Source organism: Vanacampus margaritifer, chromosome 1 (assembly GCF_051991255.1).
Source record: "Vanacampus margaritifer isolate UIUO_Vmar chromosome 1, RoL_Vmar_1.0, whole genome shotgun sequence".
Lineage (NCBI taxonomy): Eukaryota > Metazoa > Chordata > Actinopteri > Syngnathiformes > Syngnathidae > Vanacampus > Vanacampus margaritifer.
The window spans coordinates 1,528,723-1,550,000 of NC_135432.1; the positions used below are offsets into that span (position 1 = coordinate 1,528,723).

The window sequence follows — 21,278 nt, forward strand, 5'->3', positions numbered from 1 at the left end:
TGTCTTGAAGATTTTCCAAACGTAAATGGGTAAAACTTGTCCTATAATGCAGTTTCAAGTCAAGTCTCGTGAATCCCAAGTCAAAGTCAAGTCTTTCACAAGTTTTAGCCAAGCAAGCCTAAAATTGTCGACTTCAATCTGACTCGAGTCAAGTCATGTGATTCTGGTTGACCAAATGTGCAAATGTGCAATTGTGGACACGTGTGGCACCTTGTAAGGGTCTCTGAGCTGTAGAGCAGCGCCTGCAAGGATGTGGCCAGAGCGGCAATCGCTGCAATCTCATCCCGGGCGGCCGATGCTGACTCCATTGTCATCGTGTTGCTCTTCAGCTTCTGAAGGTAACATGGAACCAGGGCTTCCAGCACCATCAGCATTTGGAGACTGACAGAAGGTTGAAGTCAGACAACAACTGACATAAGGACACGTCATGCTAAACGGGGTGAAATGCTTTACCTTCGGAAAGATTCCGGCGCATAAGCGACCACGGTCACGCACAGCTTGATGGCTTCACTAATAGAAAAGGCCAAGTCCTCATTGCCATAGCAGAAATCTGAGACAAAATATACACTGGTTGATATGACTTGCCACAGCTGTCAATTTGAACTCTTTATTCAAATGTGACAGCAGAATGAGCACACTTAAATCTAGTTATTTTAATGCTGATAATTTCTTGCTTGTCTATCTCTCCATCCATTCATCCATGTCAGAGTTTACCAAGAGAGCGCAACGGTTTCTCAGCCTTGACCAGTTCCAGTGCATCCAGGGCATCCTGAGTCTCGCCCTCCAGAGAGACCAAAAGGTCAAACAGACACTGAGCTGACACCCCTTTGGAAAGGCCGCTACTGGTGCTAGTCTGGAGGCAGAAGCCTTTTTGTAAGCTATGCAGTATTTACAAGTGCACAGAAACATTTGCAGCCGGTGGTCTTACTGTGAATTCTAGCAGCGGCGCCACGCTGGCAAACAACTGGAGGATGAAGGGCTTACGGTGGAGGATGTAGAACTGACGGCAGCAGAACTCGATTCCCTGCCTCAGTAAAGGGTTGCCCTCATAGTCCGCATAAACCTGCCACAATGAGATATTTCTATTCATTTCAAACCTTAATTTCAAATTTGTAATGACAATTGAGGGCAAAGCCTCACTTTGAGTGATGTCAGAGGCAGTGTTTCCCACGCCACGTTAATGCTTGGGCGGGCCACCCAAGTAAAGTGGCCACCACCCAAGTAGATTTCAAGATTTTTTTATATATATATAGAAATAAAAAAAAAACGTGTCACGACCAGATATACCGCATGTAACATGAGTTCGCCGTCATTCACTTGTGAATCATGAGGTTAGTGGAGACGCAAGACTGAGGAAACCCCCGCCCCCCCCAAGTAAATTTCAAATCTGTGGGAAACACTGCAGAGGATATGCAAACCCAATTCCAAATAAGTTGGGACACTATACAAATTGTGAATAAAAACTGAATGCAGTGATGTGGAAGTGCCAAATTTCAATATTTTGTTCAGAATAGAACATAGATGACAGGTCAAAAGTTTCAACTGAGAAAATGTATCATTTGAAAGGAAAAATATGTTGACTGTAAATTTCATGGTGCCAACAAAAAAAGTTGGAACAGGTAGCAATAAGAGGCTGGAAAAGTCAATTGCACATATAAAAAAAAAACAGCTGGAAGACCAATTACAACTAATGAGGTCCATTGGCAACTTGATTGGCGTATAAAAAGAGCTACTCGGAGTGGCAGTGTCTCTCAGAAGCAAAGATGGGTAGAGAATCCCCAATTCCTCCAATGTTGTGCAGAAAGACAGTGGAGACATATCAGAAAGGTGTTTGTTTGCCAGCCAAAAATTGCAAAAAAGCTTGAAGTCATCACCCAGAGATTCAGAGAATCTGGAACAATCTCTGAGTGTAAGGGTCAAGGCAAACAAATCCTACTGGATGCCCGTGATCTTCGGGCCCTTAAACGGCACAAACAGAAATGCTTACTGTAAGGGAAATCACAGAAAGGGATCAGCAATACTTCCAGAAAACATTGTGGGTTAACACAATCCACCGTGCCAGCCGCCGTTGCCAGATGAAACCCTACAATACAAAGAAGAAGAAGAGCAAGAAGCGCAGGCCTTTCTCTGGGCCAGGGCTCATTTCAAATGGAGTGAGGCCAAGTGGAAACTTGTTTTGGGTCACCATTGGAAGTTCTTGTGTGCAAAACTGGGGCGCTATATCATACTGACTAAAGAGGACAAGGACAAGCCAAGTTGTTATCAGCACTCACTTTCTAAGCCTGCATCTGTGAGCGTATAGGGTTGCATGAGTGCAGCTTCCACATCTGGAAAGGCATGGTCAATGCACAAAGGTATATTTCGATTGGAGAACAACATCTGCTCCCATCCGGGCATCAGCACTTTCAGACAAGATCTTGCATTTCTCAACACCACCACATGCAGCACCAATTACAACATCATGGCTGCGTCCGGGTATGGAAATGGCCGGCCTAAAGTCCAATTCTTTCACTTCCAGAGCACATCTGGCGCATCATCAGGGGGGGGTGCAACAAAGAAAGCCCAAGAAAGTTGAACAGTTCGAGAGACGCGTGTTAGACAAGAATGGGGACAGCATTCATATTTCCAAACATGTCTCCTCCATCCCCAGACGTTTGCAGACGGGTGGAAGAAGAAGAGGGGATGCCTCACGCTGCTGAAAATGGCCTTGTCACAACTTTTTGCAGATGTTGACACCTTGGAATTTACAATCAACATAGTTTTCCCTTATTTTTTTTTCTCAGTTTAAACTTTTGACCCGTTCTCTATGTTCTATTGTGAATAGAATATTACAATTTTGCATTCAGTTCTTATTCACAATTTGTATAGTGTCCCAACTTTTGGAGAATTGGGTTTGTAGTACAGAAATTGAAACAAAGACAAAGCAAACATGATTCAAAACTAGGGCTGGGTGACCACCAATAGCAAATATACTGAATCTAAGTGCGGAGTAAAAACCCAGTCAAGTGGTTTTGTTACGCACACAGAGGCATGTCTGTAGATGATGTCACCATAATCCAAAACTGAAAAAGTGAGTAGGGGGAATTTGTTGTGTTGTGGCACAAATAGCCAATTCTTTGCTTTCGTGTATTTTGTGAGTATATCAATGATGTTGAATTGCAAGGTTCCCGATATTTCTATTTCAGGACAGTTCTTGGATTTCCATTCCAGGGGCCAACACTTATCCCGCTCGCGTGCATACCTGTAGCATGGTCGGCAGGATCCACTGATAGCCGCTGAGCGAGAACAGGTGATTGAAGTGCACCGCCGTGTTGATGGCGGTCGCCGTGTGCTGCCTGAGGAGGGCGCTGTCCTCTGGGTGCAGTAGCAACGCCCCATTGAAAACGTTGAGGAAGAGCATCATCTCATCTCCCCACGGGTACTCGCTGGGCATTCCCAGAAACATCTCCTCAAGGAGCTTGATCCACAACACTTTGTGAAGAGTATCTAACCCGAATAGCTCCTTGCCTGCAGGACAAACAGGCAGATATTAAAAATGCAGTGCTATTCAGTATTCAAAAATGACCCATTTTGCATCTTCCCTGTAGAACCTGTCCACAACTATTTACACACACACACGAACAAATTCAGCAATTCTTATTTGAGATATTTAACTCATTTGCTCCCCAAAACGTATAAATACGTTCTATATTAAATGTTTGAAGTGTCCCAAAGACGTATTTATACGCTATTTATGTGTTGTTTTTTAAATTCTAGAGCATACTGAAGGCTTTGATGCAGCCTCCCCAAAACGTATAAATACGTTCTATATTAAATGTTTGAAGTGTCTCAAAGACGTATTTATACGATGTTTATGCATTTTTTTAATGCTAGAGCATAATGAAGGCTTTGATGCAGCCTCTCAACTGCAAAGAACGGTTGAAGAAATGGTAGTTATTACACAAACGGCCAGCAGGTGGCAGCAAAGCAAAAGCGATCAACCAGAGCCATGTTGAAAAAAGCTCATTTACTCACATTTCTAAATAGATTTGTGAATAATGATTACATTTAGCTATATTCTAATGCTAATTGCTACAAAACGGAAACAGATAGAAATATATATTGTTTCCCTGATGAAAGAAGAGACTCTAACCGTTCTTTTGGTAGGTTCTATGTTTCTATAGCAATAGAACACAACATAATGTGGGCCTTGCAAAATCAGTCAAAATCCAGTAAAACAGCCGGGATTGAAGGGGGTTACTTCAGTGAAAATGGCTGCGAGTGAATGAGTTAAGAAGCACTGTTTTGGGGGAATGGCAGGAGTTAGACGTACCCTGTGGTTCATTAACCAGAGAGAACTCCGCATCGATGGCGGTCCTCGGGAAAGATGGCAGGCGGAGCAGGTCTTCCTGGAGAAGCGAGACATGAGACTGCTTGTGCACAGTGGGCATGTGCTGAGTGAGGGAGATGAGGAAGAGCACACGGCCGACCTCCTCCAGTTTGCGGGAAAACACCTAAAAACAAAATCCATGGAGACGGAGCCAGTGCAAACGCGCTTCACAATCACGTCAATCCACTGAACCTGTTTCTGGATCAGCTCCTGTCCTTTCTCGGGTAGCATGTGGACAAGGTTGAGCTGCGGAGAGACGGACCTTCGAAAGGGGTAGATGTCTCTTACATAGGTCTGGAAAAGGTCCAGATGATATGTTAGCACAATTATCATTCAAAAAGGTTTGCTTGCAAATGAGTTGTTACAGGTACTGCGATTCTGTGGTACCTTTGAATAATGGATGAGGTTCCACCGTTTGTCCATAAGGAAGTAATGAGCCGACCTTGCTTCTGGAATGTTGAAAAACTCCAAGCATTCCTAGTGGCAGGAGTCTGATGAATATCTTGCATAAATCTTGATCATCATTATCTGGCATTCCGGGTTCGAGGTCGTACCTTAAGCAAAGCTTCAAACTGTGTGTCTTCATGGACCGGCAGCTGTGTTGGGATGTCACACTCGTTCTGTCCATGCACCACCAGGGTCTTGGTTCCTGCACAAAAGATATGAAAAGGTCATCTCTCATAGCCAGATCCACAGTTCTCAAAAAATAATTACTTAACCGTAATAAAAAACAAACAAACAAACATTATCCTGCATTCAACATTAAAATACAAAAGAGCAAGTGGTATTATTATTATTATTTTAAACAAAGAGGGCTAAAAGAATGAATGCGACTGTATTGTACTTAAAAGCTAAATACAACTGAACTGTACTGAGCATTTTATATTAAAAAGTTGAAGCCACTAAAACATTATGCACAGCTTGAACATTAAATTAAGTGATTCTTCAGATACCACTAGGGGAGGGCAGTCCAAACATTTACTCCGAGATATATATATAAAAAAAAAAAAACTCAAAGGATGCAAGGGCCACTAAGATTTTTTATTTTTTTTTTTACTTTAATTTATCAAGCACACCAAAATCAGTCAATTAAGCAATTGCATACTGTTTATGCTTTTTTTTTTTTTTAAACTACTATCCAAATAAGCTTTCTTTAAGGCAAATAGTTTGGGATTTTACAAGATCTTGGGGTGGTTGACTGTAACCCACCAGATTGCTTGTAAAAATGAATTCTTTGTTCACCACAGGGTTATGAAGAGAAATGTTTTTTTTCTTGTTTAAATGTAAATATTTCATTTGTATATTTAGAAAATCTCTACACTAAGGGTGTTAGAAAAAAATTTATTCTGCAATATATCGCGATATTACAGCACGCAATTCTCGAATGGATTCAATATGCGGCCGAATCGATTTTTAAACATAAATTTTTTATGGGAATATTCTACAAAATGTCTTACTTAGGGTTAGGATTCACAGATTAAGCATGGAAGAATGTTATATTAATGGAAGCCTTAATATTAGATTTCAGTGCTGTTCAAACATGAAACAGACTGCAACCTGTTTGTTAAATGCAGTGGCTCAGTTAGAAACCTGAATTCTCAGATAAATAAATACATTTTCATACAAATCTTACAGTGTACATGAACAAGTTTACTGACTAGTATTTTCTAAGCTTGAGTAAAAAAAACAAAAAACAAAACCCCCCGCAATAATCAATTTGTATCAGGATTAACCGGTATCAAATCGAATCGCCAGGTACTAGGCGATTGCCACCCCTACTCTACACTATATAAAGCAAATTTATTAGGAGCAAATGTCATTTTTACAACCTCTTCTAATACATTTAATTGCACCATCTCACCTGGCATCGACGCCGTGACCAACAACTTGACTTCACACTGCTCTTTCTTCATGGTCTGCTTCAGGTCTTTGAAGAATAGCCCTTCTACGTAGCCCACCACCTCCCACAAGAAGGTGAGCGTAGCTGAGATAGCATCCATCCCCCACTCGCACGGGGTCCGCACAAAATACATGATCAGGCCCACCTGGGAGGAAACCAATCCGCTCAAAACAAGCTCAAGACCAAAGATAAAGATGTTCACACACGCTCACCAGGTAGTTGAAAAGGATGTGGGAAGTCTGCGCCGGAAGGTCTCCGATATTAAGTAGCAGCTTCCTCAACATGTACATCAACTCATCCTGGCGAGGAACAAGGTACGGTCGGTCGTACAGGGCAGCTGCCGCACTTAAGGTGATTTGTCGGTGAGGCTGCTGTCCTACCTGCCGGTTGCTCACGGTGAGTTTCTCAAGGAAATGGCGCAGGACAAGGGCAGGATCCTCAATCAGGCAGTTCCACAAGATTTGCTGGGCGACTGCACTTACTGAGGACACACAGAAAGATATAAATAATAGTAGGGGTGGCAAAATGACTGCGTTCTTTTTGAGTTATTTAAAGTTCCTTTAACATCACTCATTTTTTAATGACCGCCCCTTCTTTACTTGGAAAGTCTATACTGGGGTAATTCCAGTCGCAATGCAGCAGACACGTCTACATCAAAATTTAGCCGTAATACATTTAATAATTAATATATTTGTGGAAACTGGTGTCAGGTTGTATTTTACAATTTTAAAAATGTGCAGAATTTCACAAGTTACTTAATGTTAAAGATTAGATCGCTCTTAAAAATGCACTAAGCTGTCACCAACATCTTACAAATGCAATGATGCCATCTAGTGGCAGAAAAATGAACTCAACACAAATATCACACTAATTTTTTACAGTTCATCTTTTGGATTTTAACTCAATTTCATGAATTATTTTGAAATTACTGTATCAATGACTAAAAGATGCAGCCATATTTCAATTAGTTTAACATTTTTTTCCACTTTTATGTTAACAATAGCAAGAATATGAAAACTTAGAAAAAAATATTTTATTGTACATTTAGAACAGATATAAAATTTGCAATTATTTGTGAGTCAGGTGATTCAAATTTTTTTAGCGCATGACACCCCTACATGATACACTTAAAAATATTATACTATCAGATGGGGATTTGCATATTCACTAGAGCTGTCGAACGATTACATTTTGTAATCAGATTAATCACGATTAATTGCTTAATTTGCTGGATTTTTTTTAATGGGCTTTAGGTGAACTGATGAATACACACACGCTCGCACGCACGCACACACGCACACACACATACTCACCCACATACAAAAAAAAAAGTATGTATGTATATATATATATATATATATATATATATATATATATATGTGTGTGTATATGTATTTAAAAAAAAAAAACATTAAATTTTTTTTAATTGATTTGTTGGTTTTAAAAAAAAATAAAATAAAAAAAAAGGAGAGCAATGATGATGTCAAATCGAATGAACAATACTGAGCTCTCCTGTAGAAAAAAAAAAGGATTTCCACAAAAAAAGCGCTGATAAAACATTCCAACGTTATCAAATATCTTTATTTTTTAACAAAAAATAATGAATTAAATAAATTAACTTAAAGATGAATAAAAAATAAATCAATCAGTAATAAAAAAATAAAATAATAATAATGAGCATTCAGTAGATATACACTGGCTGGCTAAGTAGAGAAAACTAATTATTTTTATTCCGTTTCAAATGTCTGTATTAACAGCTCTTTAACCTTTAACTTTCTGAACTTGAATGGAACATTGAACATGAAATATTCTGAACACGGCTTCTCTTGCCTACTTCTTGCTGCTAGAGACCTGGCAGCGCTTCTTCTCACATAGCTGAGTCACATTTGGCTTGAGGGAGGAAGCAGTGGAGACCCTCAGTAGAGCTTGAAGATGCTCATCAGTAAGTCTGGACCAGTACTTGGACTTATTGAAGTTCAAGGTGGAGAAGAGCTTCTCACACAAGTATGTGCTCCCAAAAAGGCACATGGTCCGCTTGAACATTCGGGAAAGTTCAGGGAAGCTGGGGGTCAACTCTCTCAACAATTGCCCAAGCTTGTCTGCTTCTCCACTCACCTCCCTGAACCAACAAAGAAATATTGCACTCCCCACTTTTCTTGAAACTGTCTGTGCTCATCACCGACCTTTCTCTTCACGGCAGGCTTTGAAAGAGACATCTCTGGGGCTCTGTAATATGTGTTTCCGCTTGGAATGAGTCTCGGGTTGAACTTTTAACTTTCAGTCGCGCGGGTCTGTGGCGCATGCGCACTTTCGCTCTCCGATCGTATTGGATTACAGCAGTTCTCCGAATTTCTCAAGTGTCATGTTAACGCACTTACTGTTAAGTTTCAGTTTCACTCGCGGAGATGGCTACAGACACAGACACAGGCTGGATCACGGATCATAGCGCCTCATTCAGTTCTATGCTGAGAGCAGCGGAGGACTGTGCGCGCCGAGCGGAGTGATCGGCTTCACGGCTTCTCCTCCGCCCAGCTGATTGGAGGAATGAATGAGTGAGTGAGCGAGGCACTGGACAGCCCGGCCGATGTCCCGCCCTCCAGAGCCGTATACCTCACCGTGATTGGTTCATTCAGCTCCGAACACAACAAGTGTCATTCATATCAATCTTGCGGGCCGCACGAACATTAATCTTTCATATTAAGACGGGGGCCGCAAATTACCGTCCCGGGGGCCGCAGTTGGCCCGCGAGTTTGAGACCACTGCTTTAGCGTAACCGTTCGCTGTCAAGCAAAAGGATCATCTGCGGTCAAAATTAATAGTGTGATTAATCTGCGTTAATACATGATCAATGCAATATTTTTTTGTGATTAATTAGTTAACGCTTTAACTTTGACAACACTAATATTCACCCATTTTTTTCAAAATATTTTCCTTTTTTTCTCTCCCATTTTCACCTCGTTTTCCATGGAAAATGCCCAAAATACATATTGAATGGGTAGCAGCATTTTTGTTATGAAGATTTCTTTAGGGTTTAGGGTTTAAAAAATATGTATATTTTTTTCATGATGCATATCAATTATAATGTGGATATTGGCTATTCACGGGCCAGCCCAGTCTCTAATCCCCGCAAATAATGGGGACCCGGGTCCACTGCGTATCCAAGAAGTGAATAATTGACTCCCCCCCAAAAAAAAGAGTTGAGTCGCCTATACTGTAAAGATCTGAGTCTGTCAGTGGAAAAGTATAAAATCAACAATACTTCTTTGACACCGATTACTACTTCCCTATGCTAAGACTTTAGCACAAAAATAAACCAATCAGGTTTTTCTCCAAATGACTGAGGATAGGTTCCGCTAAAAGTGTGAATATAGAAATCACATGCAGCGAAAAGGTTCACTGTAGAGTGCAAGAGACGCAAAAGGCGCCTCACCAGCTACGCCGTCTTCTCGAACTTCCCCGTCCTCCATGAGGTGCACGATGGGGAGCACGGCAGCACAGATGCATGCCGGGAAGACAGCTTGCGGTGGCTGCAGCATGTGGTGTGTGGGTGTGTGTTCTGTCGTATTCTCTTCATCTGGGAAATTCAATCAACAAAGTAGCAGAGTTTCTATTCAAGCATGAAAAGATGAAGGATGGCATCTGATCCATTACATTTTCAATGTCATCACTTTTTGCTGTTACAATCCACTTGCGTTGATGATTTTTCAATCAAACATGTTTGGAATTATTTGACCTTAGAGAGCTCTGTGTTAATAAGGCTAATTGTATGCATGTTTAACACACATTGACCATTGATGCTGGTGCCAAAAACGGAAACGTGTCCATACTGTACTCCCAAAGTTTTAAAGTATTTCGTACCTTCAGCACTTGCTAATGAGCGGACTGACCACACAGAGCCTCGGCGGAAAGAGTAATTCCTGTGGGAGTTGCTGGAGGCGCAGGACGGACTAACAGACAGACGGCGAGATGCCAGGTTCACCACTTCTTCTGCTGGCGGCATCAAAGTCAAACATGGATAGGTCAGGAGGGAGAAAAAAGCGCAACAATCTTGCAGTGCGTTTCCAGCACATGGCCCACCTTCTTCCTCCTGCTCCGACGGAGGGCTGCACGTGGGCTCGTAGCACGCCTCCTGCGCCACAGGGATGGCCGTGATGATGCTGGCCTCTCGGCCCAGGCGTCGTTTCTCCTCCTCCTGCTGCAGGTTCTTCAGGATGTGCTCCGCTCGCTGATGAGAGCGCGACACTGCCCGCGCCGAGAAGGATTTCTGTGGGGGTGACGACCAGGATTGTGCAAGTTGGATTTGCTACAAGCATGCTGTATTTCTCCATTGGCTCAAAAGCGCTCTGTGGTGATCCCGGGCAGAAATAGAAAACTTGCTGCATATCATGGCATTGGCACACGTGCTCGTACGCATACATGTAAACATACACGGCGAAGTCTGTCTCATCATGACCATGCATACACAGCACAACACACAATGTCTGATGCATGCTGCTGTTTGCCTAAAGGCAGTGCTCATTTCTGATCAAGATGCAACTGCCCCCTCTTGGAAACCTCTGGAAAAAAAATACATTTGACCCCAATTGAGTAATCTAGAAAATTTGGATTTCCTGACATTTATGACTTCAGGTAAAAAAAAAAAAAAAAAGATGCATCAGCACAAAGATCTGGACAGAAAACTTACTATGGCATGGACTGACTGAATTAATGCAGGGAACTAAAAACAAAGACAGATAAAATGATAGAGGAAGGTCTTCAGCAAATTCTGTAACACTTAAAATAATCATGCAAAATACCTAACATGAAAAAAAAAAAGTCAAAGTGACACGTTGTGCATTTTTTTAGTATAAAAAAAAAAATAACTCGATGGTAATCATCTTCAGTCATTTACTTCAAAATGTCAAGTCAAATGTATTTATATAACCCTTTATCACAAAAGAGTCTCAAAGGGCTTCACACACCCACAGTTGACAAATGTTAACAACATCCCCTGATCTTAAACACAAGAGGGCAAGGAAAAACAAAACAAAAATGGGGGGGGAGTAGATAAATCAACAACAACAACAAATTGTGTAGGTAGGATAGCGATAACCTCTCAGTCAGAATGGTTGAAGTGAAAAGTGAAAATCTATTTTCCCGGAGTGTGTGTATGTGTAATGAAACTCAGAAATGGGGTGGTATTTTTGTTCCTCATCCACAGCATGATTGTGAATTCATTTTGCAGGTAAGGCCTTAAATTGTAATGTTTTATCTAGCTGACTTATGAATGTCCTTTGGTTTCCTACTGAGGACCCCCCCCCCCCCCCAAAAAAAAACAATTAAAAATTTCTAAAAGTAGTCGGTTGTTTACTGCGAGCGAGCGTCATGTTTGAGGCTATTGGGGTTATGGCCTTACAAAAACGGAATATTGCCCATATTCGGGTTTGAAAAGGGTTATTGCCTGCATGTAAACGTAGTCATTTACCGTACATACATAATATCTGCTTGAACTCTAGTATGCAGCATAGAAAAAAAATCCCTATCACTCTACAGTTGACAGAAGAAAACAAATACAGCATGCATACACTTACAGACTGGTCCTCATTGATTGGGTCCTGGACGCTTCCGGTGTTCTGGGGAACCCATGGGGGGTCAAAAATGGGCACACAAGGCATGCCCAGAATTGGAGACGGCAGGGTGAAGTTGATGCTGGGTGGAGGAATCTAAAATAAAGACAAAGTGAAGTCACACCCATCCTCACGTTCAAAATGGGTCTATTTCATCTGTCACAATAATACATACTTTGAAGATCTGCTGGGCTCCTTCCTCCATGCGAGGCCACACCTGGTAGCGGAAACGCCAAAGCGTGTAAAACTTGAAGATAGAGTTGATGCGCTGGCAGGCCTCGTGATGCTGGAACTCAGCCATCATCATCTCAGTCACGGCATCGGGGACCTTCACTGCGCAAAGGAGGAACATGGCGGCTGGGGGGAAGAAGAGGGCGGGAGAAGATTATTATGGCAGCACCGTAGCAAGGTGAAAATCTACCTGTAGGGTCATTCTAAAATTGGAGGACAATTTCTGTCTTGTTGAGTAAATCCTACGCTGGGTTTAACATGGAGACTTTTTAGTCATTCCGATTGAAATCATTCCGAATGAACATAGACATCCCGAGAAAAAAAGTTACAGCAGCTGTAGTAAAAGTAAGTTTTACATATTGAAAAATAGCAAACAGCACTTGAACTAAATGGCTTTTTCTCCCTTGCCCGTCCCTCTGATCAATTTACATAGCAAATATAACAGATAATATATGCTTTAAATCAGATTTTTGGGGGTAGGATTTTGTAGTTGTTCAAACAATTTGTTTAATCAGAGAAATATTTGAAATAGTAGTAAATGTGCTCTGAAGTTGTCTCTCTCATATACGCAACACAACACTGAAACTTATCTAGCCACCTCAAAAAGAGAGAAAAAAAAAGAGCCACATTACTCAGCAGAAAGGACATCATAAACACGGGTGAGTCCTCACTTCTCTCTTGCATATTTTTTCCAATGTACTTTATTATATCGCTACATTTGTTTTTGATGCATGCAGCCAAGACAGCTGGCATGTACGCTTAAACAAAAATTATTAGCATGAGCAGATTTAAAATCTTGTTAGTGCAGTTAGAGAAATACTAATATTAACGCAGTTTTCCAATAAATAATAACTTACATAACTTTCTTGATTTAATTGTAAAGGATTTATTCAGCAATATTTCAAAATTGTAAACGTTCATGTGTCCATTGGTGTGTAGCAGTGTTGTGCCAAACACAGCAAACTAAATGAAATACCTCACAAAAATGTACAGTTCATCAAATCATAGGATTGTTTATTACCTGATTTTGTTGAAAACTTAACCAAAAAAAAATCTCAACAAACGGTCCATTGAACCAATAAAGAAGATGGTACCTAAGATGTACTGCAATTCTGGAATGAGCCTGTCAATTGCAAATGCAAATATTTTACCAGCAGCAGCCGCCATGTGTTCGTCCACGCTGAGCAGAAGCTCCCAGGCTGCAGGCTGAACGTCTCCATACATGTCATCAGTCAAGATGGGAGCAGCTTTGATGAGAAGAGACAAGGGAGCCGGCGACAAGCTCATCACCTGCAGGAGACACAGATAAAGTACCGCAAAAGTATTTGTACTTTGTTACATTTTACCAATGGCGCAAACAGTACAAAGGTAAATGCCACACCTGGTTTCTGATGTACTTTAACATTCCAGTGTCTTTCTTCCCTTCTGTGTTGCTGTCAGTGGGCCTCCTCTTCATGGATGGCGTCCTCAGACATGATTTGTCAGAACACTGAGGCCAAACACACTCTCAGAGACCCAAACAAGAATAACATCATGATGGCGGAGATAGGAAACTCACCTCCTTGTTCTTCTGTGCACGAGCACTGATGATGCCGGTGGCGGCGGCGGCGGCGCTGTCCTTTCTCAGGCTGTCCACCGTCTCGCCGTAGACAAGCTTGATAGCGCGGACCAGGCGAGCGCAGGAGCGGTTGTGGTGCTGGTAGCAGCGCGGGTGGCAGAAGTCAATGTGAGTGCAGATGAAACTCTGCTGGTTGCACAGCAGGATCATGATCTGCGGCGAGGCATGTGAGAAAGAGAGAATGCGGAATTCTGTCACTGTCCAAATACTTTCGGCCCTAACGGTATAGTTCACGTACATGGAGCCAAGACATATTGCGGTGGTAGTTGTCCTCTGTTCCGCTTGAGCTTTGGCCTTCAGGCTCAATGCTGGGTTCACTAGTACTGCAGGGACTACCTGCATGATGCAAAAAAAAGAAAAAAAAAGAAAGAAATATAATTGTAGATGTATGGTCAGACGCCACTGGGCATTCTCCAATTGCTTATGATAAGATATACTGTATGTATGTGTTAGAAGTTGTTCAACAAAATCATCCAATCATTTCCAATAATGAGGTGAGGTCAACATGTCTTCTAAATGGCGTGTAAAATGCGATTTCATTGAAACTGGGGGAAAAAAAGTGTGCATTCCAAATGAACTCCACTGAAATATTCATTAGAAAACGACGCTTAAGCCTTTGACTTACCGATGTCTGTGACGGTATCTCTGCTGTTTGTTTGAGAAAGTATCCCCTCCTCATTCTCGGACTCGGAATCCTGTCGGGACAGTTTGGTGCTCTTCAGGCTGCCTGCCCTCCGTATGGAAGACAAAGACCCTCCCTTTTTGACACGGAAACTGCGGGCACCTTTGATCTGAAGCAGCCGCGAGCCTCCGATATGAATCTTTCGTATGGGTGCTGGAAGGATGTCGTGACAGGGTAATATTGAGTAAACACACGCACGCACGCACGCACAAAAAAAAAAAAAAAAAAAAAAGAGTCCTGAGCAACAAAGTCAACAAGAGCTCACCTGCGGCCTCCTGAGCTTTCTTGTCGTCACACATGGTGTCCGACTTCAGAGTGTGGCTGCTGCTGTTAAGCGAGTCGTGGCCGTCTTCGTCGTCAAGGATGCCCGCAAAACTGATCTTCCTCTCGTAGCGATGTCGGCCAAGTTCAGGATCCAGACGCAAGCGGCAGCTTTCTAAATCCTACAGATAATGAAAGAAAACACTTAAAATGGTGCCTGGATGTCACTCACACAAGTCGAAGCCAGGCTTCCACCAAATAGTACAGTTCATCTGTGCCAGGCTGTCAGCTATGAATAAAAGTAAATAGAGTAATTAATTCGCCAGGGAATAGCGAAAATCCGTGAGTAATTGATACGCCACCAAAAGGTTCATAATTGCGTAAAGCTACTTCGACATGGCAGCAATGCACTTTATGTCCAAATCCAAACTCTTCAAATCACGTCAAGTTTATCGGTACCAAGATGGTGGCAAAGAACTATTAAATGAAACTACGTAACTCACTTTAACATAGCCTTCTGGTACCTACTGTATATGGCACAAGATGGCAGCAAAACCCAACTTTTGTTGAACTCCTAAACTCAATTTAACATTCTTACCTGGCACCACAATGCCATAAGATGGCAGCAAAGCACTATTTTTCTCTCAAATATGCTGCGCTAGTCACCTCAGTATAGTTACTTGGCGCCACAAGCCAAATTCTTCTATTGCTTTGGCCTGAGTGCAACCCCCCCAAAAAAGTATTTCGTGTTTCAATTTGTATTTTTTTCCATTTAAAAAATAATACATTTATTCTTATTATTTTTCAATCTGGGAACAATTAATTGACAAATGCTGGACTGCAAATAAGCTGGGCGTCATTGTAGTGTAACATAAAACATGCATTCAATGCCATTAATAACACAGTAAAAAAATAAAAAAATAAATTTGAATTCTTACTTTTACCTGACCCTTCCCTTCCTTTCACAGGAATAGAAAAGAAAATATATAATACTTTAAGTAAAGATGAAAAAGGGACATCAGAGAGCTTGAGCTTGACAGTTGGGGCATAAATTGCGAAATATGTGTTCACATTTTATATGTTTGTATATGACTAACATTAAAATTAAGAGCAGAAATGCAGAAGAGCTAACCAAACTGAAGTGAACCGCTTGGTGAAAGTGTAACAAAAGATGACATCCATAGAAGTACCACAAGTGGTTCTGTGCGTGGTCGCGGCAAACAAGGGAATGTCTCTCGCAGAAAGGTGGTGATTTCCAACAACAGCTGGCAAGCAGCCATCTTGAGAGCAAATGGGCAGCCACATTTTGTCGGATTGACCGTGTCTTAAGGGGGAAGGAGAAAAACAATGACTAAATGATGACAAAAACACAAATCACACACTCAGCATCTGACTTACTATCATCTAAATAGTCCTCTTCCTCATCCTCCTTCCTCATTCTTCGTTTAGTCTCCTCATCGTAGATGTACCCCAGGATGTTGGCGGGACTTTCGCTGTCACAGTGGCACAGTTCGCTCAGCCGCGTGCCAATCGCCTAGTTTGACAAACACATGTCCACACAAAGTGGCACGGTAGTTATGCTTAATTGGTGTTAGGGGATCTTTGGAAAAACTCTCCTAAGTGGTCCCTGGACCCAAAATGTTTGAGAACCCCGTACGTAGCCCACTTTGAACATGAAAATAATCGGACTCACATCTCCCCACTGGCAGAAATGTTTCGCCGCATTCCACTGGAGCTTTTGATTCCTTTTATTGCCAACTATCGGCGATCGCCCCCTGGACATGCCTCTTTTGGTAATGTTAACATGGTGGCCCTTCATCCATTCTGGCCAGTTGCCACGGTTACAGCGATGAACAAATCGGGCACATTCAAGAAAGAGGGATGCCCGAGCCACGATGGGCGCTTCCTGGGAAGAGCAGAGGACAAAGTCAAGCCAGGGAGAGGAATAAAAGCAAAGCAAGATGGGATTGATGACGAGTACCAGGTCCAGAGCAGCGGCGAGGATTGAAGCGTCGGGGATGGTCCCCGGCTCGCAGCAGTTGAGCAGAAACTGGAAGCGTTTCATGCCCTGTCGAATTGCACCCAAATTCACCACATTTTTGTTTTTTATGGCCTCCTGACTGGCAGCGAGGCGCTCTTGGAAACCATGGGGTCCTGGACAAATGGGGAATCGAGATTTTGGATAATTGAATGCAGGCGCATCCTTTCAGGAGAACACGCTTGACAAACGATGTCGAGATGCAAAATAGTCACTGGCAGCCGTAGATTGTTGATGTTCTTTGTGTGATCATTGCACCAGAACTCTCCTAAAGCATTTTTATTGCTAACATTGACTGAAATGAGAACCGTAACCACACAAAGAAAAATCGTCCTTTGTGATTCGGAACTGCCACCAAATATGTCAGCATCAGAAGCAGAGAAGAGCAACATGTATGAACCACACCACAGCAGAAAGATGGTTGGAATATATCAAGTCCAAACTACTCTAAGAGCAAATGGGGGAGAATTTTTTTTCTTTTCTTTTTTTGATGGAGTGAAACATGCTTGCAACAACACACATTTGGAGCACAAACCTGTAAGCAACCCATTCTAAAAAGAAACTAAGAGATACGAGATGAAATGTCACGGAAGGCGGAGGTGCAGAGAGCGAGGAAGGCGGGGGTTTTATGAGGGCAGCGAGTGGGCGTGGGGCAGCCGGGATTTTGGGGGAGGTCTACCATCTTTCTCTTCTGTGTGGTGAAGCTTGGATGGATTCCTCCTGCCAGACCTCCATTTACCGAGCCGCTTGAAGAAATTCTCTTCCTCATCCCTGCCGTATTCCGGCCCGGTGGCAACCCCCTCTGACAGCTTGACTGCGCTGGTGAACTTCACCTGATCATTCATGGCCAAACACAACATAAGATAAGACTCACAGCTGGGAAACGCACGGGTTACAGCAGTAAAAGACAAGTGCAATCGATTTTAAAGGCATATAATATAGTTTAAAAAGAAGCAGTGTCAACCCTCCTGACCTTTGAACTCTGTCGTATGAAAGAGAGCCGATCTACTGAGCTGATGTCCAACAGGTCCTCCACGCCGTCGGTAAGCCCAGAGAGAGAGGAACGCTTCAGCCAGTTGCCTGGAGACAGCGTCAATTCAAATGTTCACACATATTACAGAAATGAGGGCAGGTTCAATTTACAAAGCACACACACGTGGTGACACAAGCGGTTGCGACGCACCAGGGTGGATAAGGTGGACAGTTTTCACATTCACTCACAATAACGTGCAAGCAAGTTCCATGTGGAAAGAGGAAGATGCCAGATAAATTAAGTCAACTATTAAGTCCTTCTGAATATTGGCATCACAGAAGACATCAGCACATACGTCAGGATTTTTTTCTTCGTGGCTCTCGATGGTGCTAGTAGCAGTTTCCTGATTTCTTGTAAAATTTAGAAAATGGGATCAGCTCACTGGATGTTACTCTTGAGTCACTACGCAAACTAAATTAAAGACATGGAGACGTTGGTGAATCGTTTTGAATAATTTCTAATTTGGTTCATTGATGCCCTATGGCAGTCGTAGGCAATGACTGAAGGCTGACTGAAATGATTGTCCGTTTACAAAATAATTGTTATCTGAATGTCCTCCTGGAAGTCCTGCTGCATGAAACTAATCTCCTCCTCTCTCATTCTGTCAGTTCCTGATTAAGTCGGTCGAGGCTGTCTCCATGGCAATGAGACTATATGCTTTAACGTGACATTCTGCCACAGACATATATGCTATACACACTCATGATTATACACTGCATGTCCGTGTTGTCAGTCCCCCACCCAAGCTCTCTCTACCCTTCCCACACATACAAGTTTCTAAAATTTGTTGTATGTATGAAATTATTGTATTGCTATGTGCAGTTATTTTCTGGGTCCACATTGTGTTCCTGTTTGAGGGAGCACAGACTGGGCCTATTTTTGAAATTTTTTGAAAGTAAATTCAATGCAATGCTCATAATGGCTTGAAACGTGGTGTCTAATATAACAGCAGCAACCTCCTTCCATCGTCACCTGATTTGTGGAACTTTCAAATCACAACTTGACTCCAGTCTGGGCATGCATGATGCAACATCAACACAAACAACATGAAGATGATAAGATGAAGATGGATCCACTTGCACATACGTAAGACAGAGAGGGTGAGGGGTAGGTGAGTGGTCCTGTGGCATGCTGAAGTGCAAAAAAGGAACATATAAGATGGGAGGATGCGGTGAAGTATGTGGACATGGAGAGACATTACTGGATCTGATGTGAAATGTGATGATTTGCTATTTGTTAAACACTGAGAAACAGAGGAGGCAGCAAAATTAGGACAGATACAAATCAGGACTTTATTTCACTTCATTTGTGTGTTTGTTGTTGTTGTTGTTGTTGTTGCCCCCCCCATGAAAAGCAATGACTGGCTGCACCTACCTATTGGCAATTTCAGTTTCTTACGAAGTGAAATGCGCCGGGATCTTGATCGGGAGCGGCGGTCCGTGGTGGTACCAGAATGGGCGGTGGTGCATTCCGAGGTGTCCTGTTCAGACTGGCTGCTGGTGTCACTGGCAGCACTCTGCGACTTAAACATCTTCCTCCAAAAGTCTTTCCTGCCCAGCAGTGCTCCTGGGATCTGCTCCTCACTGGAGACACACACAGGGAGCAATACGGATCATTTCAACTAAAAATAAATAAACACATAAATGAATAAATACATAATCTAATCGTCCTCAATGGTTTCAAGCTGGTGGCCGGCCTGACATGGATGGGGCACAATGATGGAGACGTGATGAGGTGAACACTCACTGTTCGGGGGTCTGGGGGGGTCTGCTGGAGATGTAGCTGCGACACTCATCTGCAGCACTGGACACCTGACCCTTCTCCCCGGACACACCCGCCTCTGACCTACACGCACACATCCCAACAAACAAACAGCGCTCAGGCCACCCAGCCGTCTGAAGATGCTAACAATAAGCACACATGCAGTGGCACTGCCAGTGATGCTAGCATGCAGGGAAAGTATTTGCATCCCTTGGCTGGCTCTCTTCCCCATCCGTCCAGTATTGAACCCTTTTAGCTCTTTAGGCCATAGGACCTCTTTCATATGATTGGAAGTGCCAGAAGAGTCCCACGCAAATGCAAACGGTAGCCTCAGAAGGCTATGGCAATAATGGACAGGATAGCAAATGACATTTGCTGTCACGGCACCTGTTGCAACTTTATTTCTTTATATAAGATTCATTAGTAGTACCGATTATGACCAACTGTCACTACAACTTCTACTTATTTTCTCGTCGCTTCCCATCAATGGCGACGGCCACCTTTCGGCGAGTGCACAATGATGCGAAGCCTCGTAAAAATACACGGACTGAGCAGGTTTATGTTCGTCGATCGGGGTGAGTACAGACGGTCCCTCTCATTCCGTGCAGTTTTACGAAGCTTCAAGTCATAAAGCATTCGCCGAAAATGCGGAAGCACTCGCCGAAAGGCGGTAATCGATGGCAATAGATGATTAACGGAAGTGCTCTCCACTCGTACTATTTTATCTGCCTGCCTCTTCTCCCCTGGTACACTACTGCATATTGTTACTTTTCCCATGCTTAGGAGCAGACTACAGATCATAGATCTGTGCATTTCTCAAAAAGATGGAGAATCTACTCAGATAAGTAAATAAATGAGTCTATTACTCGCCAAGGACAAATACATGAACAAGTAGCATTTAGGCCCACAACTGTGTCCAGTTGCATGCAAACGAGACATACAACAAAGCAAGCAATGATGAGATGCTTAAGAGTGGATGAGAACTCATTTTTTACATATCTTTTTTTCTACATGTCAAAGATTGGCCCCACAAGAGCATTTCTTTCCAGTACCTTCTTGGCCCTTGAAGTTTGGTCTCATCTTTCTCATCAGGTTTTTTGGTGGCCGTGACCTTCTCAGCGCTGTCTAGGAGCGCGCTCAGAGCCACTCGACGAAAAACATTTCCGTGGGCCTCCTTGATGAACTGCACCAGCTGGCGGATGTCACAGTACAGGCCCTGTTAAGGAGGGTGACAAACAAGCGTCAGAAAGCCACCAGAGGAGGCGGCTGTGTGGGAAGCCTGTGCTGCTAAAGTCATTCATTTTGTTTTTTATTTTTAAAGGCATCCTTGCACATTTAAATAGTGTACATATTTTTTATTACTGATTGATAGACGATTACGAAAATCAATCTTTTTTTTTTTTTTTTTTTTTTTACAATGTAATTGTTTTTTAAATTGTTCTTAAGTACATCACCTTGCCCTACTTTTCTTTCAGTCATTTAAATTTCAGTATTTAAAATGACTTTTTCTATACTTTATATTCTTTGGAGAAGTGACTGGAAAATAGAAAAGGCAGCTTTTAATTGTTCAATGCAACTATTGTGTTTTTACTGTAGGCTACATATAACAAATGAACATGTCGGGTGTTTAATTCTGATAAAAATAGCCTACTAGCTTTCGTGTGTAAATAAGGTTTCGCTTCCTAACGAGAAAACGTACTTATCCTAGCAAGAAACTTTTCTCATTAGAACACGAAACTTTGTCGTCCTAATGAGAAACATATTTCACTTTTTTGATAG

At 42.4% G+C, this 21,278-nt stretch overlaps 1 protein-coding gene across 22 annotated transcripts in view; it reads right to left on the reverse strand.

The window, feature by feature from the left end:
* unc80 (unc-80 homolog (C. elegans)) overlaps positions 1 to 21,278 on the reverse strand; it is a 59,089-nt gene that overhangs the window by 21,092 nt on the left and 16,719 nt on the right. For 12 of the 22 annotated variants that reach the window (XM_077566250.1, XM_077566230.1, XM_077566274.1 and 9 more), the window contains 33 exons: positions 20,552 to 20,715; positions 19,485 to 19,583; positions 19,113 to 19,321; positions 18,825 to 18,869; positions 17,679 to 17,785; positions 17,385 to 17,538; positions 16,649 to 16,821; positions 16,361 to 16,573; positions 16,066 to 16,201; positions 15,858 to 15,991; positions 14,672 to 14,849; positions 14,350 to 14,559; positions 13,963 to 14,060; positions 13,665 to 13,877; positions 13,488 to 13,595; positions 13,258 to 13,396; positions 12,051 to 12,232; positions 11,840 to 11,971; positions 10,347 to 10,533; positions 10,128 to 10,259; positions 9,700 to 9,843; positions 6,650 to 6,750; positions 6,482 to 6,568; positions 6,231 to 6,414; positions 4,924 to 5,018; positions 4,757 to 4,846; positions 4,562 to 4,663; positions 4,313 to 4,493; positions 3,242 to 3,507; positions 929 to 1,063; positions 715 to 853; positions 454 to 550; positions 211 to 381 (listed from right to left, as the gene is read on the reverse strand). In XM_077566250.1, the coding sequence (XP_077422376.1) occupies positions 211 to 381; positions 454 to 550; positions 715 to 853; positions 929 to 1,063; positions 3,242 to 3,507; positions 4,313 to 4,493; positions 4,562 to 4,663; positions 4,757 to 4,846; positions 4,924 to 5,018; positions 6,231 to 6,414; positions 6,482 to 6,568; positions 6,650 to 6,750; positions 9,700 to 9,843; positions 10,128 to 10,259; positions 10,347 to 10,533; positions 11,840 to 11,971; positions 12,051 to 12,232; positions 13,258 to 13,396; positions 13,488 to 13,595; positions 13,665 to 13,877; positions 13,963 to 14,060; positions 14,350 to 14,559; positions 14,672 to 14,849; positions 15,858 to 15,991; positions 16,066 to 16,201; positions 16,361 to 16,573; positions 16,649 to 16,821; positions 17,385 to 17,538; positions 17,679 to 17,785; positions 18,825 to 18,869; positions 19,113 to 19,321; positions 19,485 to 19,583; positions 20,552 to 20,715 (4,805 nt within the window). The remainder of the gene's footprint in view (positions 1 to 210; positions 382 to 453; positions 551 to 714; positions 854 to 928; positions 1,064 to 3,241; positions 3,508 to 4,312; positions 4,494 to 4,561; positions 4,664 to 4,756; positions 4,847 to 4,923; positions 5,019 to 6,230; positions 6,415 to 6,481; positions 6,569 to 6,649; positions 6,751 to 9,699; positions 9,844 to 10,127; positions 10,260 to 10,346; positions 10,534 to 11,839; positions 11,972 to 12,050; positions 12,233 to 13,257; positions 13,397 to 13,487; positions 13,596 to 13,664; positions 13,878 to 13,962; positions 14,061 to 14,349; positions 14,560 to 14,671; positions 14,850 to 15,857; positions 15,992 to 16,065; positions 16,202 to 16,360; positions 16,574 to 16,648; positions 16,822 to 17,384; positions 17,539 to 17,678; positions 17,786 to 18,824; positions 18,870 to 19,112; positions 19,322 to 19,484; positions 19,584 to 20,551; positions 20,716 to 21,278) is intronic. The other 10 variants (XM_077566350.1, XM_077566265.1, XM_077566341.1 and 7 more) reach the window with 6 other exon arrangements.